The sequence below is a fragment of the Alligator mississippiensis genome, chromosome 2 (assembly GCF_030867095.1).
Source record: "Alligator mississippiensis isolate rAllMis1 chromosome 2, rAllMis1, whole genome shotgun sequence".
NCBI lineage: Eukaryota > Metazoa > Chordata > Crocodylia > Alligatoridae > Alligator > Alligator mississippiensis.
In genome coordinates this window covers 95974971-96000765 of record NC_081825.1, presented here as the reverse complement: position 1 = coordinate 96000765, position 25795 = coordinate 95974971, and the positions used below count along the sequence as shown (strand labels likewise).

At 43.0% G+C, this 25795-nt stretch overlaps 1 protein-coding gene, 1 non-coding gene and 1 pseudogene across 6 annotated transcripts in view; all 3 read left to right on the top strand.

Moving 5' to 3' along the window:
- Positions 1 to 671: 671 nt before the first annotated feature.
- Positions 672 to 25795, top strand: part of FHDC1 (FH2 domain containing 1) — a 52389-nt gene continuing 27265 nt past the window's right edge. Inside the window, exons 1-5 of one of the 5 annotated variants that reach the window (XM_059721957.1) lie at positions 672 to 723; positions 2696 to 2815; positions 6023 to 6625; positions 15328 to 15389; positions 15970 to 16072. In XM_059721957.1, coding sequence (XP_059577940.1) covers positions 6173 to 6625; positions 15328 to 15389; positions 15970 to 16072 — 618 coding nt within the window. In that variant the 5' untranslated portion in view covers positions 672 to 723; positions 2696 to 2815; positions 6023 to 6172. Of the gene's footprint in view, positions 724 to 872; positions 933 to 2695; positions 2816 to 6022; positions 6626 to 15327; positions 15390 to 15969; positions 16073 to 22876; positions 22940 to 25795 lie in introns of those variants that run through there. The other 4 variants (XM_059721958.1, XM_059721959.1, XM_059721956.1 and 1 more) reach the window with 4 other exon arrangements.
- Positions 20380 to 20480, top strand: LOC132248923 (U6 spliceosomal RNA; annotated as a pseudogene).
- LOC132248919 (U6 spliceosomal RNA) lies at positions 20595 to 20704 on the top strand. The gene has a single exon (XR_009460392.1). It is a non-coding gene; the product is annotated as a U6 spliceosomal RNA (small nuclear RNA).

Below are 25795 nucleotides of genomic sequence, written 5' to 3'. Positions count from 1 at the left end.
GGTTGAAAGTCAGGTTGGTTTGCCTGCTCTCTTAATTTACAGTAGCCTGTACTCCTTGCAGTTGTGCTGGGTGGCGGTTAAATAACCTGGTAGCCTGTAAGGTGCCAATGGTTTTGGGCGGAAGGGGCACGTGCCCCCGACAGGGCTGTCCCTGCCGCCGATGCCAACTTCTGCGGGTGCCCCCCAGACTCGGGAAGCACTGGTTGCCTGTGAATTAAACCTACAAGGCTCGGTGTGGGCACCTGGGTGTCTCCATGGCCAGCGCCCCAGCACTCCCCGAAGGCTGGAGGGCCTGAATGAAATGTATGCGAGGTATGTTTTGGGGCCGGCACACCGCTCACCTTCTGCCGCTTGGTTTCGACTGTTGTCTCTGTGTTAGGCGAAGGCTCTGCCCGGCCTGGAGGCTGCGCCCACCCTGCATGACTGGGCAAGGGGAGCTCGGAAAAATGGGGGGACGGGACGGGCCCTTTCGACGGGGGCCGGGCTTCGCCGCGGGAAGGCGCGTGGAGGAGAGGGGCTCGGCGTTGCGTGTGCGCGTGGACACCCCCTCAACGCCGCGCTATTGTCCGCCCGCCCGCGGTGGCTCCCGGCCGGAGGCTGCGCGGGGCCCGCGCTGTCACCTGGCCCAGCTCCGCCCGGCGCCTGCGCGACTGCTCCCCCTCCCCCCACTCCGCTCCCCGCCCGCCGGCCGCGGCTGCAGGGAGCCGGGAGCAGCGGGCGCAGGTAGGCGGTGTGGTGCGGTGCGGGGCTGGCGCGGAGGCTGGGCAGGGGGATGCCGCTGCAGCACCTGTGCGGGGCGGGGCGGGGCGGGGCGGGGCCGGGCCGGGCCGGGCCGGGGGCGGGGCAGCTCTGCCCAGCGGGCTCGGGAGCGGGGCTCGGCCGGGAACCGCCCGCAGACGCCGGCGAGCGAGCGGGGCGGCCGGCGGCAGCAGGTAGGTGCAATCCCCGCTCCTCCCGCCCGACCCCGCGTGTCCTACGCGGACGGACCTAGGGGCAGAGACACGGACATGGACAGAGGGGCACGCACATGGAGGCAGGCGCACACGGCCCCCGAGAGCCGGACACACACAGGGACGCAGAGGGACAAAGGGACACGCACTTGGAATCGGGCACATGCACACCCGGACAGACGGACACGGACACCGGGAGACGGTCACAAACACACGTACACGGGCACAGAGGGACAAGCAGATATGCACACGGAGGCAGGCACACATGGACACAGATGGACAGACACATAGGGACGCACGCACGCACATTTTACAAGCACAAAGGACAGACACTCCCCTCCTCCCCCCCACCTTGCTTTGCTTTGCTTTGCTTTGCCCCAGGCGAAGCCCCAGCTCCGGGGTAGGCAGCCCGGCTGCAGGTGCCAGAGTGCAGCATGCGAAGGCGTTTTTCTTGGCATGCGCACCTCGGGGTGGACAGCAGGGCAGGGAAGGGGTTGCACTGCCATGACACGGATCAGGCCCCTTGCAGCTCCCACGCTGTCTGCCCTTGGCACCCCAACATCTTACAAGCCAAGTTTGTGGGTGTTTTCTGTCCAAAAATGTTGCCAGCCCCTACCCTAGTTGTTAACCCCGGGAGAGTTGTTCTGCCCCCCCGGAACCCGGCCCCAAGCCGCCTTCCCCGGCGTGAAATCCAGCTTCCAAATCTAAACTCTTTGTACAGCGCATCTCCTCTTGACCCCGCAGCAAACTGATTAGGAGGTTTGACTTGAGCAGGGTTCGGGCTGGCATTAAAGGATCACGTTTCTCAGGCAAACCTTCTTGGGATGCGTGCCTAGGAAGTGGTCACGTTCTAAATTGTAATCGCTTGAGCCTCTCGTGGTTTTAATAACGCATGTCAGCAGGATCAACCTGCTGGTGTTGGCAGTGGCTGTGCCTGGGGTTGAGCAACTAGCTGCTCCGTTGACTCGTTTTATGTAGCTGCTGTTGAAATCCAGACATCTATGGGCTGTGGTGTCAAAGGCAGTGCTGTTTTTATGGGAGTTTGAGGCGTACCATACCCAGAAATACAGCAGGTAGGAACTAACAGGGATGCGCCAAAGCTGCTCTGCCCAACTGCTGGTCCCATGGACCGAATGAGCTGTGTTGTGTCAGTCCACGAGCTGGATCCAGTCCATGGGCATGATCCAGCTGTGCTAGTCTTGGAAATTTGGCAGCAGGGGAGCAGTGGCAATTTCTGGACCCATAGGGAGTCCCACAGGCCAGATGACGTGACTTAACAGGCCGGATCTGGTCTGCTGGCCAGGGGTTGAGCACCCTGCACTAAAGACAGCAGTATCTTACGGTATGAGTCCAAGACGCACTTGGTTCAGTGGCAGGCAAGGTTCTTTGGGTAGATGTGATATCTTATTAGACCAACTAAATAGTTGGAAAAAAGTTCTTCGCATGCTTTCAGGCACAAACACCCTCCTTCAGGGACTGACAGACTCTACTCCTGTTATATGTTTTCCAAGGTAGAAAAGAACCTAAAGTAAACAAGAAATCTGTGAAAATGGGAATGAGTGGGAGTTTGGAAGACAATGGGTCTCTAGAGGTAGGAGGGGAGGTGGGGAAGGGAGGGAAAAGTGTGAAGGAACACAGGTGGTCAGCTTGAGGCAGGATGCCTGCCTGGTGTGTCAGACGTCAGGCAGATTGTAATGTGTCATAAATCCAATGTCTATATTAAGTCCATGATTTTTTGTATCCAGCAGATTTATGAACTGAAATTCAGAAGCTCATCTACGAAAAGTGTCGTAAGTTTCCTTTGAGGATTAGAACTGAGAGGTCGGAGAGGGAGTGATTGTCTTGTGAGAAGTGTGCACCCACAGGTAATTGGATATTTTTGTCTTTCATGGATTTTCGGTATGTGTTCATTCTGGTACTCAGTTGTTTGGTTTCTCCTACATATTTTCCATCAGGGCATTTGGTGTACTGGATGAGATATAATACATTTCTGGAGGTTCGGTGGGCATTTCACTGGCTAATGTGCATATGCAAATACCACTTACAACCCTTTCGGGGGCAATGATTTTTGTTAGGGCACCAACCTTTAGACTGCCTGTCCTTTGAAGTGGAAAACAATTGCTCACAGGTTTTGTTTTTTTTTTGGAATGTTTTCTAAAAGCTTGTTTACAGGTTAAATTCTATACCAGAGGATATGGAGTGTTATAAAATGCTTCATTGAATTAAAATATTAGTTTTTCTTTTCAGAAGTTCTGCTGGCGGGTCTATGGAGGTATTAAGCATGCATTAAATGTCTATTTAGACATTATTAAACACGTACAAAAGCAATTTCATAACATTTCTTCCTGCTCAACATTGTTTGTCTGTAACAAATATTCACAGAACACTTTGCACAAACTCAGTATAGCTTGGATGTAACAAATGCTGAACTAAAAATGTTGGTAGTCCTATGTGTTGCTTTTATGTCTTCCCATCTTCCATCTGAAGTTTTAGAAAAGGGCTTCTAGAGAGACAACTTTATTTGGCTTACATTATGTTTTTAGGATGTGATCCTGCTTCCACAGCAGTTGGAATTTGTGTGCGTGTGTGAGAGAGAGAGAACGAGTTCATCCTCTCTGCACTTCTGCGGGGGGGTAGGGACCACCTGCTGATACCAACAAGCTGTGCAGACAGTGTCTCAGTCTGGCAGTTTCTCTCTCTTGCACCCACGCCATATCTGGCAGTATTAGGGTGCATCTCCAAGCTAGTTCTCTGAGCCAGGCAGAGAGAGAATGGAATTTTTACATCTCAGTGTCTCACCCGCAGGAACAAGATAGAGTACTTTATGCTTACATTAAGAGCAGACGACCTTTGCCATTTGGACCTGCTTATCTATGGGACGACAATAGCTGTGTGTTTGGTGACCTTTCTTTCACACCTCCATTCAGATTTTTTTCTCTCTATCCTGGTTTTGGATGACAGTCTATCAGGATTGCCACCGGCCAAAGCAGTGGAAGGCTCTAGTGGATTTAAAATGGTTCTTCCTGCTAAATCTAACTGGCACGGGAGCTTCTTCCCTCTTTCCTATCTCTTCCCTTCCCCCCCCCCCAACTCTGAGATTAAGCCTTGCCAGTACAAGAAGCCTCTTTTCAACTCTTCTACATTTAAGTTTAGGAGTAAGATGAGCTGTGCTGTTTCATTAGAATTTGATCTGATTCTTTCTAATGTTTTCAGATGCATTAGAAACTACCAGATGAGGCTCTTCTGTAATTCCAGGAACTTTTTATTTTTTATTTAACAAATCAATGGTTAAAAAATAGTGGTTGTTGGTGGCTTATCCAAGTGATATTTTTGTACTATGACTACATTTTCCACTTTTCAATAAGTGAGATAAATCATCTGTACCCTCTTCTCCTTCTCTCCCTCTCCTCTTTATCCCTAACTTTTTAACAGATTTCTTTTCAACCCCTACCCTCAAATTTCCAGTTGATTCCAACCAGGAACTCAGGAGAAGATTAATATAGTTTATATCAGTCCCTACAGAAAACATAGCCCTTTTGTATGTGACGCAACACCTTCCTTTGTCTCTTCATTACAAGACTATCTATCCTTCCCTAAATCAAATCTGAGTCTTCGACACTTGTGAATATCTCTGATATTTCAAGTGAAGTGAGCAAGCCTGTAACATTTGAAGTAGGAGCGGATACCAGATACATTATTCCACACAGGTTTCTGAAAAGAGGAGGTCTTGTATATTATCAATTTACATTAACTTCATCAGAGCTAAGACAACACCAGCTAGGAATCCATGCTGTGGCTTGTCTCTGTAACTTGTCTGTTTATGCATGTGCACTGAAGTAGTGGAGCTCTGGCAAAAAAAAAAAAAAAGGCATCTTTTTGTCATGACAAGACAGAAAGTTGTTCTGCCTTGTCTGTGTATCTGCATTTTGTCAAACGGGAGGAACGATGCCAAGTGGATAGGTGTATTCACTGACAAACTTGTATTTAGTTTTAATCTTGCCCAACTTCAAAAGTGCCTCATTATGACTTTTGTTAGGTTTCCTGATTACTGTTTGCTTAGTATTGAGTCTGCAATTTTCATCTAATTTCTGTCTGTGCAATACCTCCACTTTTGATGACCTCCATGTGCTCAAATGTGCAATTTAATCATGGCCTCTATAAAGTGTTTAAACAATAGGATTCTTAATTGGCCTGGGTTTGTGTTATGGGGGAGATAATTTACTAACAGAGATGAAAGCTATTCATGAATATGAGTGAACTGTCAAATGTTAACTTGTGCTTTTTAAAAAAGGCAAGACTATTGCTCCAACAGTTGTCAATGACATTAGTTTTATTTGCCTTGTGGCAAAATCAAAAGTAAAGTGGTTGCCATAAAGATTTGAAAACTCTGATTAAGCTACCAAATGAGGTAATGGAGATGTATGAGGTTTCTTGAGTAAATATTTACCATGTTGCGTGGACAGAGAGCTTGAAGGTGTATAGATTATAATTTCCACTTACTTTTGTTCTTTTCTATCTGTACTAGTGCCTGTGCTTATTGAAGTAGTGGTAGTAACCTAGATAGTTGAGTGAATTATAAAGAAGTGCCTTGATAAAATTGCAGTCTCTCTTCTGTTGTGTGAATTTCGGTAAATATATTATAACCTGAACAATAGTAATAAAAGTTACATGCTGGGGTTGTTTGTTTGTTTGTTTAAAGTAGGTTTAGATAGTAATTGTAAATGTTGGGAGCTTTTATTAAACAATGATCTTTCTGGGATTCCATACATTTTATTCATGAAATTGCATGAAAAATACAAAGGCAAAAAAAGGCAATATGCTAGTTTGTTGAATCACCCCACATATGCTGTTCATTATTTTGATTCAGTGATTAAGGGGAAAACATAGAGAACATTATGTTTTTTGAAAAAAGCCTGTGTCTTTTCTTATTTAGATTAAAAATGAAAATAACCAAATAACTGAGAATTACTGTACACAAACTTTTCTGTATTTGTGTAGCTGTGTTGCTGATGATATCTGGGAAAAACATCCAATCAGTCCTCTCTGAACTTCACCATTGTTTCTTGTTATAGGTAATGAAGATGGTACAGGGCTCATCTTGCACTGTTTTCACTGCTGTCATGTTAACGTTTGAAACTATATGACAGAAATTGCCACTCCATTGTTCCATGTTTCAAGCAGACACAAGGAAGTAGGACTCTCCTTACCGGAGAGACTATAAAATGCATGTTATGAATTGTCTTTCTTTGGTAAATGATAAAGAAAATGGAGCTATTTCAGTTGCCACTGGATTAATGAATGAAGATACGACAACAGCACCACCACCGCCATGTCTGTCCACAGGTGCTGTTGTTCCACCTCCGCCACCAGGGTTGCCTCCACCGCCACCACCTCCCCCTCCTCCTCCACCAGGGCCATCTCAGTCTTTGCCACTGCAGTTCCTGAATGGGCATGGCCGCCAGAGTAAAAAAAAACGAATACGGAGTTTTTTTTGGAAAACAATCCCAGAAGAGCAAGTCCGTGGTAAAACCAATATCTGGACTATTGCCGGAAGACAGCACTACCAGATTGACACAAAGACAATTGAGGAGCTCTTTGGGCAGCAAGAAGAAAACAAGTCTCTGGATTCCAGAAATCGTTCCTCAAGATCATCGTTTAAAGATACTAAAGAAGAGGTAAGGAATTGAACAATTAAAGGAATTGAACAATCCAGTGTCATAGAAATAAGTATGTAGCCTCATGGTCTGTAATTCATTTTTGTTTTCTCTTACTTTTTATCAAAATGCTCCTTGTAGTACAAAGTGGTTAGCTTCTGCTTTGTATTTAGTACTACATATTTATTCATTAAAGGATTGCCAGCCTGATTTTGGTTATGTGGAAAACCAAAGAATTGCCAGAGCTTTATTGGCTATCTGAATAAAATTCCTGGATTTCGTGATGGGCCAAGATGCACTAAAATTGAGGAAGGAAGAATGAGTCTGCAGTTATTTTTGTTTTGTTTTGTTTTGTAAAGGTACCTCTTGATGAATCTTCATTGCAGAATCTGGAGTACATAAATTACAGTAGCTCTGCTCCACTCATGATGTTTATGAATGTATAAGTGCACTAAATTGCTGTCTTCCTCCTTTAACAGGCACTTCTGACAGCATCACACATCTGAATTTAAGGCATTTTGCAGGCATGGCTTCCTCCAATCTGTTTAGAGGACAAAAGTAAACATGGGGTTCCTTGAAGAAAAATTACATAATCATACTATTACAAAAATAAAACGTTTTCTTAATATATGGCTTTTGAGATACTATAAGTGAGAGAGCATAAGTATGAGAGGGAAGCAACAAAGCAAGACACTATTCTGATTGAAGGAAATTTATGTTAGATTATTACAGTCCTTGTTTAGGTTGGAACATGAACAAGTTTTGCTTTCTCATGTCCTACAAAAACGATATGACTGAGCTTTGTTTTGTCCAGAGAAGGGTGCCCCCAGTTTTTCAGGGGAATTTTTACAGATTTGTATGTTGTCTAATGAACAGTTCAGTGACACTATTTTTTTAAAACCTTGTCTTATATATTTTGAACTATGTATTTTTTACCTAAGAATTGCTTGAAGTGTTTCTGTTATTTTCTGTCTGTAAAATAAGAAGTAAATTTTTTTTTTTTTTTATTGATAGCTAGAGGAATGTATTACATTTTTTCCACTTCATACATGAAGACAAAAAAGAGCAAATTAACTTGGGGACCAAAAAAACTCCCCCAAAACTGGACCATTACATTTTTAATATTGGTTAGTGATGATGAAAGTCTCATTAGTAACTTCAGAAGTGGTTGTCAAAATTTAAACAAGCTTGTGAAACCATGAGTATCATATTGAGAATGTGAGAAATGAAGAAAAGGTAATGTTAGAGTGATATTGTAGCTGTGAGACAGGCATGTGAGAGGCAAGGATTTTTTGGGAGATGATATCTTTTATTGGGTCAACTGCATGGTGGGAATAAAGTTAGACAAGCTGCCGAATGCTCTGTGAAAGGTCAGGCCTCTGCTTATCCAGGCTTTCAAGCACCCAGAAAGTGGGGATGAGCACACCCTCATACATTTGCATAGTTGCAGTTTCAGATTCATTTCCATCTGAAAGCATCTCAACTGAGGTAAATGGGCACTTTACACCTCACTAAGCCTTGGACTCTGCGATGGATGTGTAACCCACCTTTCCCTTTTTCTTTAAAAACCAAAGAAAGAATTCACCCCTCCATACCTTTTCAGAATTATCCTATGCTGGCAGTCTGCATATAGCAAAGCAGGAGCTCATGATAACTTTCATACTTCAGTGTACTTGAGCCCTGGTTCTGGTGCAGTAAAGGTTGAAAAGCCTTTGCTGTTGAAAGGATAAGGAAAAGCCTTTGCTGTTTAAAATCCTCCCAATCTAGGCTTGGGATCAGTCAGAGGAAGGGGCTTCCGAGATGCAACAACCCCTTGAAAAAATAGCCTTTCCTAAACCAACATTTTGGACGTGCACCTGAGGCATAGGTCAGGACTCTTCTCATTCCATACTTGTCTGTGTTGCTCAACACTTACCCAGCTAGCGAAAAGCTCTCCAGACCTCTTTTCAGAAGTAACATTGAAAACGTGATTTTAAAGTGTCTGGTGCACAAATTGCAACATGCACATACTTAGTGACTAGTCAGGGAGGTTTCTAACCAGCCGACATTCACATGGCTTGAGAGACTCAAGAGAATGTGCTATGGCTATTACACCACTTAAGTAGCTTAGGTGAAGTTTTATTTTTGGGGAATATAATCTGAATGCATCAAATAATTTAGAAGATGCTCAGGCTGTTTTTAATATGAAATTGCATGTGAAAATGCTTGTTGACAGGGAGGGAGCTGTGGCTAGGGTTAGGAAGATAAATGATAAGGAGTATTTCCTGTCCAGAGTAGCGGGGCTGAACCCAATGATCTCACAAGGTCCCGTGCAGCCCTAAACTTCTGTGAATTTGTGAAGATGGAAAAAGGTTGGAAGGCTAAATCCAGAGAAGGAGAGTGCATTTGAAGAAATGCTTGGGAAGCTGGGAAGCAGTATACCTTGGGTGGCTGGGGAAATAGAGGGTATTACATCTAGGGAGGCCTGGTAGCATTACCTCCTAGGTTTGTGCTTGGAACTGAGGGAAGAGAGGAACTTCTTCCTTTGAGGCAGTCCCTCCCTTTCTCCACAGTCTAGGTCACTTGAGGACAGAAACTAGCTTGGAGGAAAGCTGGCGAAGGTGGTTTATTGGCATACTTTAAGGAGACCTAGCCACATCAGGGGCAGGGAACCTCCAGCAGGTACATCAGTCGGCATTACAGACAATTCCCAGCAGCTACTGCTAGTTCTGGTCTGGCTGGAGAGGAGGGATGGAGGGAGTAGATAGGGCAGCACAACTACTATATCTTAGCATGATATATAAGGTAGATTGTTATTGGATTCAAAATTCTCTAAAAGCAACAAATTCCACAAGGCGGCATCAGTTCTGCATTAATGAAGTGTTTTTTGCTTTGTTTTGTTTTTGCCAGTGAATACATAAAGCATTGTAAAAATACACCGCTATTCTGTACAGCAAGCACCCATAAGTGCAGATGATATGAAAACCAAATCCATTTCTGAGGTGTTTGCAGTTTAAATAGGTGGAGTTTGCTGAGTTCAAACCCATCCATCGTGTAAAGGAAAACTTTTAATCAGTGTGGAGGAAATTTAGTGGGTTTGAGTTCAAAGAGAGGGTTGAAAAGATGGATGCATGGTGAACGGAGAGAGAACTGATGTTGGAAGATGCCTAGGAAAGTTCTCAAAGAGAGGAATGAAATAAGAGAAATGGGAAAGTTGATGTGGGAGTCGCGTATTAGTGGTGCACCGATTCATATCGGATCATCACTGAGAAAAGGAAAATTAACATTATCGGCTTATTTTGGCTGATGTAGCTGATAATCTTACCAATAAATGCTGTGTGCACGCATGCAGCCACACGCATGCATGTGGCCAGGAATGCTGCTGGGCAGCATGGAGAGCAGCACCTTGCTGGTAAGTCTGTGGGAAGGAGGGGGCGTGGGGGAGAGAGAGGGTATGGAGGGGGAAGATCAAGGCCCTCACAGGGAGGGAGGTAGTGGGGCTAGGGCAGGGGCAGGGGAAGGCACTGCCCAGCCAGGCGGTAAATGGGACCCTGGGGCGGGGTGTGGGACAGAGCTGCAGGCAGCTCATCCAGGGATGGCGGAGGGGGTGGCTCCCTGTCATTGCGTGCACCAGAGGAGGCATGGTGGGGTATGGGCCCTGACCCAGATTTGTGCATGGGGTGGGCTCCCTGCTGCAGGCTCAGGGTCAGGAGCTGCAGCAACCTCTTCCCAGCCAGGGGGCTGGACTCAAGGTGAGCTCAGCTGTACTGGGCAGGCAGTGGTGGGACCAAGAGGGGTGGCTATAGGGGTCTTTGGTGAATTTTGGGGTGGCTATAGTCCCCCAAGCCCTCCCAATGCCATCCCTGCTTGGGGCACTCTACTCTGCTGCCTTTCCCTGGCAGGGGCCTGCTACCTATGTGGGGCTCCTGAGGGAAAGGCAGCAGAGTGGAGTGTCTTGAGCAGGAGTGGCAGTGGGAGGGCTTGGGGGGCTATAGCCCCCCCAAAATTCACCTCTCCTAGTACCGCCACCTCTCACCCCATGCAGCTGAGCCTGCCCCAAGCCCAGCCATGGCCCAGCCCCGCTGCTTGGAAGAGGCTGGCACAGCCCTTGGCCCTGAGCCCACAGGAGGTAGCCTGCCCTCACCCTGCCTACAAATCTGGGGGAGTACATGCCCCCCATCCTCCTCCACGTGTACAAGCAACAGCGGGGAGCTGCCCCTCCATGACACGTGGACAAGCCGCATGTGGCTCCTTTCTGTACTCCACTCTGGAGTCCCATTCACTGCCCTGCCTGGGCAGCGTGTGCCCCAGCTCCTGCCCTTGCCCCACCCTCTCACTTTCCATGGAGGCCTTGATCTACCCCTCCCACACCCTTTCTCCCCCCCCCTCCGATTTACCAGCAGGATGCTGCTCTCCAAGTTGCCAGGCTGCATTCCTGTGAATTGGATCAGTATTGGCCAATATGCCTGGTATAATCAGCTATCAATATCGGCCAAGAAAATCTTTATTGGTGCACCCCTAATACACGCTGGGGAGGGTGAAGAAGCTGGGGTAGAGAATGATAAAGGCTTAATTAGAGTTATGGAAAGTACTAAATGTGACCAGAGGAAGCATTAGTTTAATATGGAAGGGGAGAGGAAGAAGGACTTTGAAGAGAGATGTAGGTCGAGTGCCAGGTGAGAAAGCGTTAGCTCAGGTTTTGAATGGGCTGTCATGTTGAGATGGGAAAATACACAGGAGGAAGAGGAGATGAATTGCAAGGTGACAAGAAGTTTACCTGATATCTTCAGGGCATTTCATTTGACTTATATGTATGATATCCCAGAATTCAGGACAGTCAGATGTGGAACTGCTCAGTAGGGGAGAGGTTGTATAGCGGTAGATATATAAGCTATTGCTTTAGAGCAGAGGTGTCAAGCTCATCTGGCCCTGTAAGTCAGGTGAATGGTGTGGGGCCAGCCCCATCAGTTGGACTAGGCCTCCCCTTCCTGGTCCTGCATGCGAGATCCAGCACTGGCCATGGTCCAAGACTGAGCAGTATGCGGTGCCCTCCTCAGACCAACCAGAGCAGGTGCTGAATCCTGCCTGCCAGGGATGGGACCTGAATGGTCCCTGAAAGGGGCCAGCACTGGGAGGTGGATGATATGTCTCCATGGGCTGTATTTTTGACATCTCTGGTTTCAAGACAGTTGATGAATTCAGGTGTTGTAAAGAAATCATAAGGGACCATTGCAGATCACAAACAGAATATAGAGGCAGACTCAAAAGAATTGAAATAGTGCTTGACAAAATAGCAAGAGAACTTAAAACAATAAAGCCAAGGTAACCTGGGGCAAGAACAAAGTGAGGTGAACAGTCAGAATAGGAGAAGGGTGGGTGTCAGGAATGCAGACCAAGCTTTAGTAAAATTAAATATGGAGGAGCTTTGCATGTAAAAACAGAGGTTATCATTGTTTTTTGTGCACAGCATAAGTACCAACGTTTGAAAAAGTGCCCAGGGATTGCATTTTTGTTGCCCAATTTGAGACTTTTTTTTTAAAGGGGTTTTTGAAGGTTAGGAGCTTTAACAGAAAAATAGAAGTGACCAGTGTAAAATCAGACAGAACACTGAGTATCGATGTTCTAGGCCCCTTGAATAGAATGGTTGAATTACTGTTTTTTACCTTGCCATTTGATTAGGACAGTGACTTAGTGTGATAGGCAGATAGGGTAAACAAAGTTGTCTATGTTCCTATTGCTTTTTTCAGAGAAGAAATACACAGCAATTAGACTGGTTCACTAATTCAACATTGAACCAGAACCTCAGTTGGTTCAAACATGTTATGCCATATTTCAGGGGTTTTCAACCTTTTTTAACAAGTGGACCCCTTCTGGTGGTGGCAGCCAGATGCAGGGGGGGTCACATGCAGTGGCTGTTGCCAGCACCCTGCACCACCCTGTGCCACTGCTGCTGCCACCGCCCTTCACTGTTGTGTGCCACTTTCCAATGGCCAGTTGCACATGTGGCTCTGTAAGCTGCCGACGGGTCTCATGCCCAGCCAATTGCATGCCACCTGTTAGCAGCCCACAGAGCCGCACGTGCAACTGGTCATGGGAAAGCGGCACATAGCAGTGGCATGGGGTGGTGGGTGGCAGTGGTGGCCACTGTGTGTGAGCTCCCCCCACCGTGTCTGGCTAGCCGGGCACCACCTGTGCAGCCTGCAGAGGGGTGCTGCTGCACTCTCCCCCTCACTCTGGCCCTGCTCCTGGGAGGCAGTGGCACGGGCTGGTGGGTGGTGGTGGCAGCTGCCACGTGTAAACCCCTCCACCCCATGTCTGTCCATGGTGGAGCACTACTGCCCTTGTGCCCCCCACCCTGCTCCTGGGAGTAGGCACAGAAACACGCTCTCTCCCCCACCCCTCCACCATTCAGACTCTTTGCGCCTTGTGGCTCTGCAGGCAAGGGTTGGCTGGTGGTGCCTTCTCACCGTTGGCTATTGGCCGAGGGCAGCGGTCTTGCAGCCAGTTAGGAGGTGGAGCTGGGGTAGGGGGTGGGGAGGCGTTGCAGTGTGCTGCATGGGGCCAGTGCTGCCCAGCGCGCTCCTCCCTCTCCTTTGGGTAAGAGGTGACATGTGGGAGCGTGTCGGGGGAGATGGCACAGCCGCGCCCCAGGGCCATCCCCGCTTGCCTGCGTGTACCCCTGTGACCTTTCCAAGTACCCCTAGGGGTACGTATACCCTTGGATGACACGCCCTGCCATGGTAAAAATGGTAAAAGAAGTCAAGTGGGGTGTTACTGATTTCCATTTTTTGAGAATATGGCATATTTTGTATTTGTAAGGGCTGCAGCTAAAAAAGCATACAAAAATGAAAGGTAAGGTATGAGGAAAAAAGGAAAAACAAAAAATGTATACATCTTACACTAGTAGAGGAAAGCATCTCTGATATGAACAAATACCTGAACAAATTAAGGGTTGACCGCAAATGTATTGTAATAAAGGTGTCTAACAATGGCAAATTTAGATTAGAAATGAGTGGGGCAATTAAAGAGTGGAACTGCAGTGGAAGAGGTCATTGGGGAGCGCCTTCAGTGAAAAATGTGAGAAGAGATTAGATAGCATAGTAGGGTAATGATAGTTTAACCTGCGCTAAGTTCAGGGGCTTTTTTTAATGACCTACGTGGCCTCATCTCCTATGATGATGGGAGAGAATATATCTTACCTTACCCTTTGCATATGCTAAATTTGAAGGGATTCAGGTTACCAGTGACTGATTGACTTCAGATAATTTACTGACACTCTAGTGTATCCTGCTCTTTCTAACTTCTATGGAATTGTGGCTCAAGAAAATAGGAAATTCCAAAGTTCAAGAAAATATTCTAATTTACTTAACTTTATTCATTTGGCAAGTAAGGAAGTTGTCATGGGTATACATGAGCATATTGGAAGTACCCTAATGATACCTCTCTGCTAACTATACCTGTATTTGATTTTCACCAAGTGGTTTCAGAACAAGCAGTATTTAATTCTTTTGCCTGACACCACCAATAAAAATGGTGTATTTTTCTTTGTTTACACTGGCATAGGGCTTATCCTTGCAGTTGATGAAGAATTAATGTTGTGTAAGGCCAGTTGTTGTCCTGCACATCTTTGTATTTGGAATTATTTGTTATGGAACCCAGATGACACAAGGAAATAGTTTTATGTTAATACTGTCACCTGGCTGCCATAAAAAGTAATTCCAGACTCATTCTGACTGCTTTTTATGGCTGTTTTCACCTGAAAGACCCTGGGGGTCTTTAAGAAGCAGCTCGATGCCTACCTGGCTGGGGTCACTTGAGCCAAGTTTTCCTCCTGCCCAGGCAGGGGGTCGGACTTGAAGATCTACAAGGTCCCTACTGACCCTACTTCTATGATCCTATGAATTTCCATGGCAGAATTTTAATCTTAAGGGAATGCAGTGACATCATTCAGTCACTGAGACGATTGGAAACTTTTCATATTGGTATAGCTGCATGCTCTTACAGCATGGTGCAGCTTTTTTGCTGATTCTTGGTTAGAATAAATTTAAAAATTGGAGCGTGGAGGGGAAAAATTCCCCCTTATTTTTTTCCTTCCAGAATTAGATGTATAAAATAGTATAACATAGCTAAATTAAAAATAAAAATTGCTTCAAGTTAACTGAAGATAGACTTTAAATATTTCCATGTAATCAACATGGCTGTTAATTCATGTGCATTAAGTCAGTGCTGTGTATTAAGTTAAATTCTTGTTGCATGTATGTATCACCATGGCATTTGGTAAGTTACCCTGAAATGGTACTTTGAAATGCATGGATCATTCTATGGAAGCCAAGATTTTTGCAGTCTGACTGTCCCAATTAGATTTTAGTAAGAAGCATTTTAGAAATGCAGTATTATTAAATAATTAGAAAAACATTCTTGTTATAAGGTGAAATAAAACTTGCCTTAATACTCTCTTCCGACCTGCTGCTGTTTTAAATCTGTCCCATGAGCAGAAACTCTTGTGGGTGGGCTGCATTGTTTCCTAGTAAAGATTAGTTCAGTAATGAATAACTTTCTTTTTATTTATTGAGGAATGGTCCTATCCATTCATTTGACTTGTGCCTTGGTGGCCACTCTTTGTGTATGGACTTCTTTACAAAATGATACTTACTAGCGCTTTTTAAAGAGGTGTATCTCTTTTTTTAGGCTTTTCTGCTTGGATTATTTTACTTGGATATAATATCTAATGCTTTTTTTCTCAGGTTTCTGTGTTGGATGCAAAAAGAAGTATGAATATTGGAATATTTCTCAAACAATTCAAAAAGTAAGATTTTATTTTTCATACAGTTTCAAATGTAATAATAATAAAAAACAAATGGGATAGGAAATAAAAGACATTATGCAAAGGTGTAATGCACTGCTGCTTTAACCTAGTTTTAAGACTCTCTACAAAATTTCTCAATTGGGATTCATAGCTTGTGTTTTTCGTAACATTTATCTGAATGACAGTATTACTTAAATCTTCCATTTTCAGTTTTCTGTGCTAATTAGTTCACAGTTTGATTGTTGCCATTGCCAGTTGAGGTTTCATAGGCAGTAATAGAATGCCTTTGAATCTTGTAAGATACTGAGTTGTTTTCCTTGGCTGCTTTTCTGTAGGAAGAGTGAAAGGATGGGGGAGAGATGAAAGTTTTTCATTTTTTTAAAGGTAGGCTAAAGCAGTTTAGCTGCCATGCATTTGGTTTACTTTTTTGCAGAGGCGTCACTGATTGGTGGCTGTTGTGAACACTGATTCAGCTACTGACAATTTTTTAAGCTTTGCTTTTTTTTCCCATTTCTACAGCTACAAGAGTTCCAAGTATTACAGTTTAATTTGACCAGGTTTTTTTTTTTTTTTTTTCAAGATCTGCTCGGTCCATAAGTGAAGATATTTATCATGGAAGAAGTGACCCCTATGGATCTGAGACACTGCGTGAATTACTTAAGTTATTGCCTGAAGCAGAAGAGGTAAGTGAAGGGTTTAAATGTGGTACCTCTTTGTGTGGCAGAGTTCGTATGAGCTTGGGATTGTAGAGAATAGTTGTCATCTTTTTGGAAAAGTCATAAAAACCTGAGAGATGCAGAGGTAAAACCTACTGTGTGCAAACATTTGCCCTTGGGAGTGGCAACACAGTGACCTGTGGTATTGGAAATACAGTCTAATTATTCCTTTACAGAAAGTAGTTTAATTTTATTTGAAGGCATTTCGTATTAAAGTTACCAATAAGGAAGTTTAGCTTCCTTGATATGTTTCATTAATTTATGGCCCCTATTTCCCAAGCAGTTATATGGTTGGAACCACAGCAGTTACAGTCTAGTGTTGGTATTGGGTTACTGTGTCACTATGCTACCCATTGGCCCACAATCCAAGAAGTCTGTGAGCTTGTTTGATAAATGTAAGACAACTGCTTCAAAGGCTCTTCCTCCCTGTCCTTGTGTATGTATCTTGAGACTTGTAGATTGCAACTTCACTGAATTAGCATTAAAATTGCTCAAGTGTTTCTCGTCGAAGTAAATCATGAGTATGGGGAAATGACCACTTAACTAATATCCAGATTAACCTTTAGCTTGCATGCTTTACCACTTGAATGTCATTATATTTAAAAATTGATTCTTCGGCTCCACAACACACTTGCTCTCAGTTCAAAGGTATAACCAAAAATACCACATATTTCCAGTGACTTGAATTCACATATGCTATCTTAATCCTGGTCATTTCCACATACTGGATTTAAAAGGCTATGTATATGATGAGACACCATAGACATGAAATCCATTTTATTTGAGAACCAGCATTCAAAGTAGTTTGGGGTACTAAAATTGATCCTTAAAAACTATCCTTTTTTCCACCACCCTAATTTTTTTGTGGTTTTTCTAAATATGTACTATATCTTTTAAGATGGTTTCTCTTCACTAGGTAAACAATCTACACAAGAAGGGAAAATGATGGAGTGAAGAGAAACTGAATCCTAATATCCCTTTGTGCATGTTACATGTACAAAATAAGCTGAAGAAATATTGTTTTCCACTATAATCTTTCAGCTGTAGATCTTGGGTGTTACTCATCGCAAGAGTAGCTTAACATTCAGGGAGGTGTGATTTGATAATGTGCCTTGATATGATGTAAATTTCATGCCCTGCAAACCTAATTCATTTGGACCCATAAGTTCCATTTTGATGGAGATTTAACTGTGATAGCTTGTCTGACCTAGCAACCCTTGATTACTAGAGCATGGTTTCTAATATTGTAAAGGTTTGATTTGAAACAGCTGGAAGTTGCACCCAGTCAAGCATTTGCTGGCAGTAAAAGTACATCTTATTTTGTTGTGCAGTGTCAGGGAGCTAGTGCAGTGTTGTCAGAGTGATGGTGAAGTGGATTTCTGTAAGGAGAGAAAACTTAACTCATAGCTAGACAGCAGCACAGAACTCAGGTTCAGAGATTAAGAGCCAAAGCAACCACTTTGATCATCTCATCCAGATGTGTCCAACCCCTGGCCCTTGGGCTAGGATTCAGCCTGTGGAGCAGTGTCATCCAGCCTACTGGGCTCCCCACAGTCCCAAAAATTTGTTGGCTGGGGAGTGGTGGCAACAGTAATTGTTGCTCCCCTGCTTCCAGACCTATGGAGAGCCCAATGGGTCAGATGATATGACTCTGCATGCATAATTGGGCACGTAGGTTTGGGGCAGCATGGGGCATGGGTGGGACCAGCATCATTCATCCAGCTCCCGGGGCCAAAAATTTGAGCCGCACTGATCTAGGCTAACATCTTGCATAGCATAGGCCATAAGACTCCCCTGAATTAAAGCTTGTTTCAAGTCTAGGGGTTGTTGTTCAAATACGTCCTATTTTTATACAGAAATATTTCATTTTGGTTTTAAAATCTCTAGCAGTGGACCTTATGCTTACCAATTTCTGCCTTTATTTTTAGCTTGAATCTGTCAGGTTTCCACTTTGAGTCACTGGATCTTGTTATGCATGACTTTGCTAGATGGAAGCACCCCTCTATCAGATTTATTCTTCCCCATGTTCTAGACCAGGGCCAGCCAACCTGCAGCACGGTTACCACAAGTGGCATGGGAAGTCTCTGTATGCAGAACCAGCAGATTGGAATAGGCGACACAGTGGCAGATAGGGCAGGGAGCAGAAAGCAGAGCAGCAGATTGCATAAGATAGAGGTTCCCAAACTTTTTCTTATTGTGTACCTCCTTCCAGATTTACCAGCTGCCTGCTTACCCCTACCAGCATAGGTTTTATATTTTAAACCCTTAAATCCCAGTAATTTTTATAATGACAATTAAATCTGCCATTGCACACTTTCTCCCGCATGCCCCCCAGAGATGTCTTGCATATCTCCGGGGGTACGTGTACCACAGTTTGGGAACCTCTGGGGTAAGAGGAAAGGATTGGAGTGGTCTCTGGGATGTGTGCATGTGCAGTGTTAATTTGTGTCACACTTACCAAAAAGGTTGACCCTCACTGTCAAATTGCCTCTTAACCTTATTTTTTGACAAATCAAATAGATTAGGTTCTTTGAGTCTTTCATTATAAGATGCCGCATTAAAAGGCATGTTTGCTGATCCTTTAATCATTCTTTCATAGCTCCTTTTATGAATCTTTAACATCCCTTTCAAATTATGGATATGGAAACTGGGCACAGTATTTGAACAGTGGTTGCACAGGTCCAAGAGGCAGAGATAATATAACTTGTCTTCTGCACCTATTCTCACCTGGCCATACAAGCCCCTTTGGCCACAGCATTGCACTGTGAGATCTCACATTCAGCTGATTACCCACCATAATCTCCTGATCTTTTCCTGAGTCACTACTTGCCTCGATAGAATCCTCAGTCTTGTAAATATGGTCTGCATTCCTTGTCCCTAGGTATGGCATTACATGTAATCATATGGACATGTATACTGATTGCAGCCAGCCAGCTTACCAAAATATCCAGATCACTCTATTGGTGACCTGTTGTCTTCGTTATCTACCATTCCCTGAGTTTCAATATCATCTGAAAACATATCAGCATGGTTTTGTTTGTTTTTCTTCCAGGTCACTGATATTTGTTAAATAAATTGTTAAACTACCAAATCTCTAAAAGATTAAAAAAGGAATACATTTGTATAGTGATGATTCCTCTTCTAGTTAGGCCTATTTTGAGACCTATTAGTTAGGCTTTTTAAATATATCTGAATATGAGCCATGTTGTTTTTGTATGGTCTCATTTGTTAATCACTGTTGTTAAGTCCAGGTCAAACACCTTCCAGAAGTCTATTAGACACTATTCCCTGGACTAAAACATTTTATAATCCCACAAAAAGTTAAATTGGTCAGACAATCTCCATTTTTCATCAGTCAATCTTGTATTAACTATATGACTGACCCCCTTTTAATTATTTATGAATCAAGTTCCACATTAGCTGTTCCATTATTCTTCCTTGGATTGCTCACAAGCCTATAATTATTCAGATCATCCCAATGCTCTTTCAAAGTATTGGCGCATTAGCTTCCTTCCAATTCTCTGGCATTTCCTCATTGTCTTAAGACTTAATGAAAATCAGTATTAACAGTCCAGAGAGCTCCTTGACCAGAACTTTTTATCATTCTTAGTTGTCAATTTTCCACATCATACTTAGTGCTCTCTAACTTAAGTATATTCTCTTATCCTGAATTACTGTTAGGATGGAAAGCATTTTATCATTATGGTATAAATAAGTTGTCTGGCTTTTTTCCAGCAACTAAACACCAGTATTAATTGAACACTTATTGTCTAGCAATAGAATAATGCCTTTTTAAAATTCCTTCTGTTCCTCATCATCTGAACATGTCTCCCACAAGGTCAATCTACTTTTTAAGTTCTCATTCTCCACAATATACTGTCCATCACCATCCCTTCAGAGACACTGTCTTCTTGGGTCTGTCTTAAAAAAAGCGCTGAGTTCTTACTGCACATGCTCAAGAACGCCGAGAGTAATGCTGAGCTTAAAGGTCTTGATGTGGATTCTTTGGTAATCGAGAACATCCAGGTGAACAAGGCCCCTAAAATGCGCAGACGTACCTACAGGGCCCATGGTCGGATCAACCCCTACATGAGTTCCCCCTGTCACATTGAGATGATCCTCACTGAGAAGGAGCAGATTGTTCCTAAACCAGAAGAGGAAGTTGCACAAAAGAAAAAGATATCCCTGAAGAAGCAGAAGCTTATGGCTCGGGAGTAAATCTGATGAAACAGATGTATATAAATAACAAGAAAAAGTCCAAAAAAAAAAAAAAAGTCTTTCTTCACATATACTAAAATTGGAACGATACAGAGAAGATTAGCATGGCCCCTGAGCAAGGATGACACGCAAATTACACGCAAATTCGTGAATTCTTTCTTTCTGTCTTTCTTTCTTCGGCAGCACATATACTAAAATTGGAACGATACAGAGAAGATTAGCATGGCCCCTGCGCAAGGATGACACGCAAATTCGTGAATTCTTTCTTTCTGTCTTTCTTTCTTCGGCAGCACATATACTAAAATTGGAACGATACAGAGAAGATTAGCATGGCCCCTGTGCAAGGATGACACGCAAATTCGTGAAGCGTTCCATATTTAAAAAAAAAAAAAAAAAAAAAAATCTTTCTTTCTTTCTTTCTTTCTTTCTTTCTTTCTTTCTTTCTTTCTTTCTTTCTTTCTTTCTTTCTTTCTTTCTTTCTTTCTTTCTTTCTTTCTTTCTTTCTTTCTTTCTTTCTCCTGCCTCCAGTTCTTGTGGCCTGCATTTTTCCCCAAATACTTTTCATGCCTTCTGGCTACATATACTCTCACAGTTTGCCCTTGCTGAGCTTTCTCTCTATTGATATTGTCTTTCCTGATGCTGCCTCTGATTTCTTTAATGATTTTTCACTTTGACTCTACATATGTGTCTCAGTGGTCTCACCGTCAGTGTGTGAGAAGCAAGGATTTTTTTGGTAATATCTTTTATTGGACCAACTGAGTAGCTGGGAAAGAAGTTAGACAAGCTTTCAGGCACAACATGCTCTTCCTCAGGTTTGGAAAGAAAAAATTGTCTATCATTTCTCCCAACTGCTCAGTCTAATAAAAAGATTTGACCAAAAAAACCTCTGGTCTTTTGCATGTGTCGTGTGCACTCCCCACCCCTGACACCCCAGCTGATGATGCCTTTTTTGATCTATACCCCCATCTGTCTAAGTTGCGCTCTACCTGTTTTCTGCTTCCTGAAATCAAGACTACGTCATCAGGAACATTATGCACCAAGGGGCATCCTCCTGCTTGTAGCTGAGTAAATCCAGGAGTAGCACAAATAGCAGTGGTCTTTATTCTGATCCTCAATGGAATTCAGGCCTGATGAGGACATCCTAGGTCTTCCCACATATGCTTCCAACTCACGTTTTTGAGCCTCTATACATGCTTACCACAAATCTCTCATAAATTCCCATTACCAGTTGTTCCCTCATGCACCACCATATCAGTTTTCTTGGTCATGAGCGTTTTTCCATGTCAAGAAACACCATGTGAAGATTTTTCTTGGTGTCCTTGTACTCTTACTTTTCCATTAGGAGTCTCACTGCAAAGATCGCATCAATCATTGATTTACCTGGCATGAATGTGAACTGGCAGTCTTCAGTTTTGACTTTTTAATCTTTCTTTCTTTCCCATAGGTTTGCAGTGTGGTTCATGAGTTTTATGCCTCTAATTGCCAAAGTCTTGTGTGTCTCCTATTGTTCTTAAAAATAGGCCCCCATAAATCTTCCCCATGCATCTGACTTTCTTTTGTGACATCATCTTGGTGAACAGACTTATACCTGCTTTACACAGAGGTAATCTCAGTGCCTCTATAGGAATTTCATCAGGCTCCACAGCCTTCTGAATTTTCATCTTATCAAAGGCATCTACTACTATCTGACTCCTTCTGTTCCTCCTACTTAAAATAAGAACAGCACTTCTTTTCTGTTAGTTTCCTTAGCTCAGCTAGCCATAGTCTTTTTGCTTTCCTAACCAGTTTTCCACAATTCTTTCTATATATATTCATTGCTGTCAACTGTAGATAGTGCCACAAGTGCAAAGCTAATGATCATTTTGTCGTCTTTATGATTTCCCTATCAACCCGGTAGATTTTGGGATTCATGCATTACCAATTTGGGGTTAAAGAAGGAAAATTCCAAAATTGGAGACTCCAGGTTCTGGGCTTATTGCCCTGTGCATCAACTGTGCATACTTTGCTGGTCAGGCTGGGTATGGCAACACAGTTCTTCCTTTATAGAAGCCTGTAGCTAGTGGTGCCAAACTTTAAACCAAAAGTCTGAACACAGGTTTCTCTTGTCTGGAGTTAGGAAAGCCTTACTCTGTGCTTGGCACCCCAGGGAGCACATGGGTTTTAAGTCTGTTTCCCTAGTACTCTTTGTATGAAAGTGTGTGCGTGCGTGTATGTGTGTCCCCTTCCAGCTGCCTATTAAACTAAACCAACATGCATACAAATAAGCAGGCCAGCATAAAAAATTCCTGCATTACTATTTGTGTTTTTTTACTTAATTTTGCAGTACATAATTTAGTCCTGATCACTTGCTTCTATGTATATATTAATTTTAGTTTCATTAACAGTTCTTATTTGTCAAGGTGACGTTTAACCTAAAATCTGGCCAAGTACAACACAATGCCTTTTGAGTTAAAAGAAAATTTTAAGAAAACGTTTTTTTGGGTTTTTTTTTTAGAAATTTCAAGTATGTTTGTAGTACTGGCATTGTGCAACCTCCAATTTATATTACAGATTGAAGTCTTTCTTCCCAAGGCTGTCAGGATTGTTAGTTTCTGAGTAATCACTGACTCAAAACAGGTAATGCCATTTTTGGTGGTATAGTACTTTGTTCTCTTTTATCCATTAGATCCTTCATAAGCTGGAACTGTATATTTTAACATTCCAGGTGCATGACAGTTCCCACTCAATTTTAGTAATACCAACTAATTTGATTATGTTAAAAATGAGTAATTTGAATTCCTCTTGTTTATTACCTAGGCTCTCAGTACTGGTGTACAGTCAGTTAATTTTGTTTTCTCTCATGTGGCTTGGAGTCTTGTTCATATGTGCTTTTTTTATTATTTGTCCTTCCCTTTTGCTATTAACTTAATGATCAAGCTGCTTAAAAAGATTCTCTTTATTTGAACCAGTCCTAGTTGTCTCTGCTTGGACGTTTGTACATATGCTTGAGCCACAGTGCCAGGTGCTTTTAAAAGTGCCCAGCGCTGCAGTGCATACACTTGTATAAACAGCAAAATGCACATCTGCGCTGAGAAAATGGCAGTGGCACACTTTTGAACTAAAACACATTGAAGATGTTTTAGTTTAAAAGCGCACCGCCGCCATTTTCTATGTGCTGTTGTGCATTTCACTATTTATGCAGCTGCACACGATGCAGCACAGTGCACATCAGCTCGCAAGTGGAGCAGACTCAATTACTCAACTTTGAGCTTTAAAGACAAAAAGTATAAGAAGGGATGCTGCAAAAACTCAGGTTATGTCAAAGGGCATTTATACACATACATTTTTGTGTTGCAACGTGCTGGATCTCTGGTGCATCTAAGATCTTAATCAAGTCTGCTTAGATGCACCAGAGATCCAGCACGTTGCAGTACAAAAATGTATGTGTATAAATGCTCTTTGATATAACTTGGGTTTTTGCAGCACCCCTTCCCATACTTTTTGTCTTTGTAGCTCAGCCAACTTACAAGTATAGTTCCAAGAATTGGTGTAGTCTTGTTGGTCGGGGTAAGGTCTGAGTAGCCATACTAGGAATTTAGCACTGTATGAAACCTACCCTCTTGACTACCTGTTGCCTCCAAGATGTTGTCTGCAATTTTCTAGGACAATGATTCTCAACCAGGATGCTGCAGCATTAGGTGTGCAAACATGATTTACCAGATAAACCCAGATCTTTCAAATAGGAATCCATAGGGTTTCATAGACATTAGACATTCGGGGCTGGAAGGCACCTATGAGACCATCAGGTCCAGCCCCCTCCCCATAGACGGGAAGTCAGCTGGAATCAAGTGACCCCAGCAAGAAATATATCCACCTGTTTTTTGAAGGAGTCCAGAATAGGTGCTTGCACCACCCCTGGGGGGAGTTTGTTTCAGACCCTGGGAACCCGCAATATAAATAACTTTTTTTCTTATGTCTAGTCTAACTTGGCCTTCCTGGAGTTTTTATGACCATTAAAAACATTCTGACCTGTTGTGGTCTTTCTTTGCAACAGAAGAGTTACCCTATTATTTTTCTGTTGTTAAGAAATGAGTAAAAGCTAAGAGCTGGCATTTTCTGATGGGTGCCTTGAGTCCAAAAAAGGTTGAGAGCCACTGTTCTAAGACATGGTGATACAAAACTTGTGTTGTTTCCTTTTGTTCAGGAAGTGTAAGAGGCTGTGGGGAGGACGTTCCTAAACACAGTTGTATGATGCGCCTTCCAGTTTGATCCACAACATGTACAGCATAAAGCAAGAGTTTATTCCCTGTAGATAATTTGTGATCTTATCAGTGTTCTAGAAAGTGATGTGATAAATAGTGAGTTCATTACTTTATTTCAGTGCCCTTCTACAATTTGACCTTTTCCCCTACCTCAATTGACAGTTATTTCAAATATCTTACCTTTTGAGATGGGTCGACAGCTGCTTTGACAAATATCCAAACCAACAAATAAATAAAGCCTACAGAATTTTTGTCATTTAAAATTCCTTATACCTTCTCCTCTACTGTATTACAACAGCTTTATTTACATGTATTTACAGGGGTGTCAACACTAAGATCTTTTTAGTTGGTTACCATAAGAGCTGCTGGAATTTGTGTGTATGAATAGCAGATACTGGCACTTTGCTAAAAGCTTTTGTCATACTGAGTACAGTCATTATTAAAATACTGGTCAAGTTGTGAAGGGTTTTGTCAAACTTAAAATGTTTGAATGTTTTCAGATATTTGATTTAGGAAACTTACAAGTTCTCAAAGGTGGACAGAGCTTCCAATTCCTGAAACTTACAGCTGTTAAAGTAGAGCACCAAGAGTGTATTGTTAGGGCATCCACAGAAAATGGTATGACTTAAATCAGGTGCAAAAACAAGTATAAGTTTTTCTGCATAGGTTAAAAATAAGCAAGTTACTATTTTAGAATTATAGTTGGAAACGTGTGTGTTTGCCACCTTACCGTGTCTTGTGACCCTGCAGAAGGAAGAAATATGTCTCTGAAACCCAAGAAGCTTCCTTCTTTCCCAGCTCACTTCTTGTTGGGCAGTCTTTTTATTAAGGAAAAATGTTGATTTCCAACCTTCTGGTCTCTAATAGAAAAGAGCCTTCTTGATTCTCTCGCATGCACGTGCTCTCTCTCTCTCTCTCTTTTTTTAAGGAATCCTACCTATACATCTTTGTCTATATCTTATTAAAATAGTTATTAGCTAGTCTCAGAATTGCAGAACTGTTTTTTTGTGCACACTGCTGCACTGTTCAACAGGTCCTGCCTGGTAAACTTTGACCGAGTCTACAGGGTCCTGTGCTTAGCAGCCACTTTAATTCACTCTTCCGCATCTAGTGAGAATACAGCTTCTAGATAGCTCATCAATATATATGCACACCCAGGTTATCGGTCTGTCTTTTACTTCCTCTGTATTATATCAGTTCTTTGCTTGCTTACTGTGTGTTAAACCCTTAG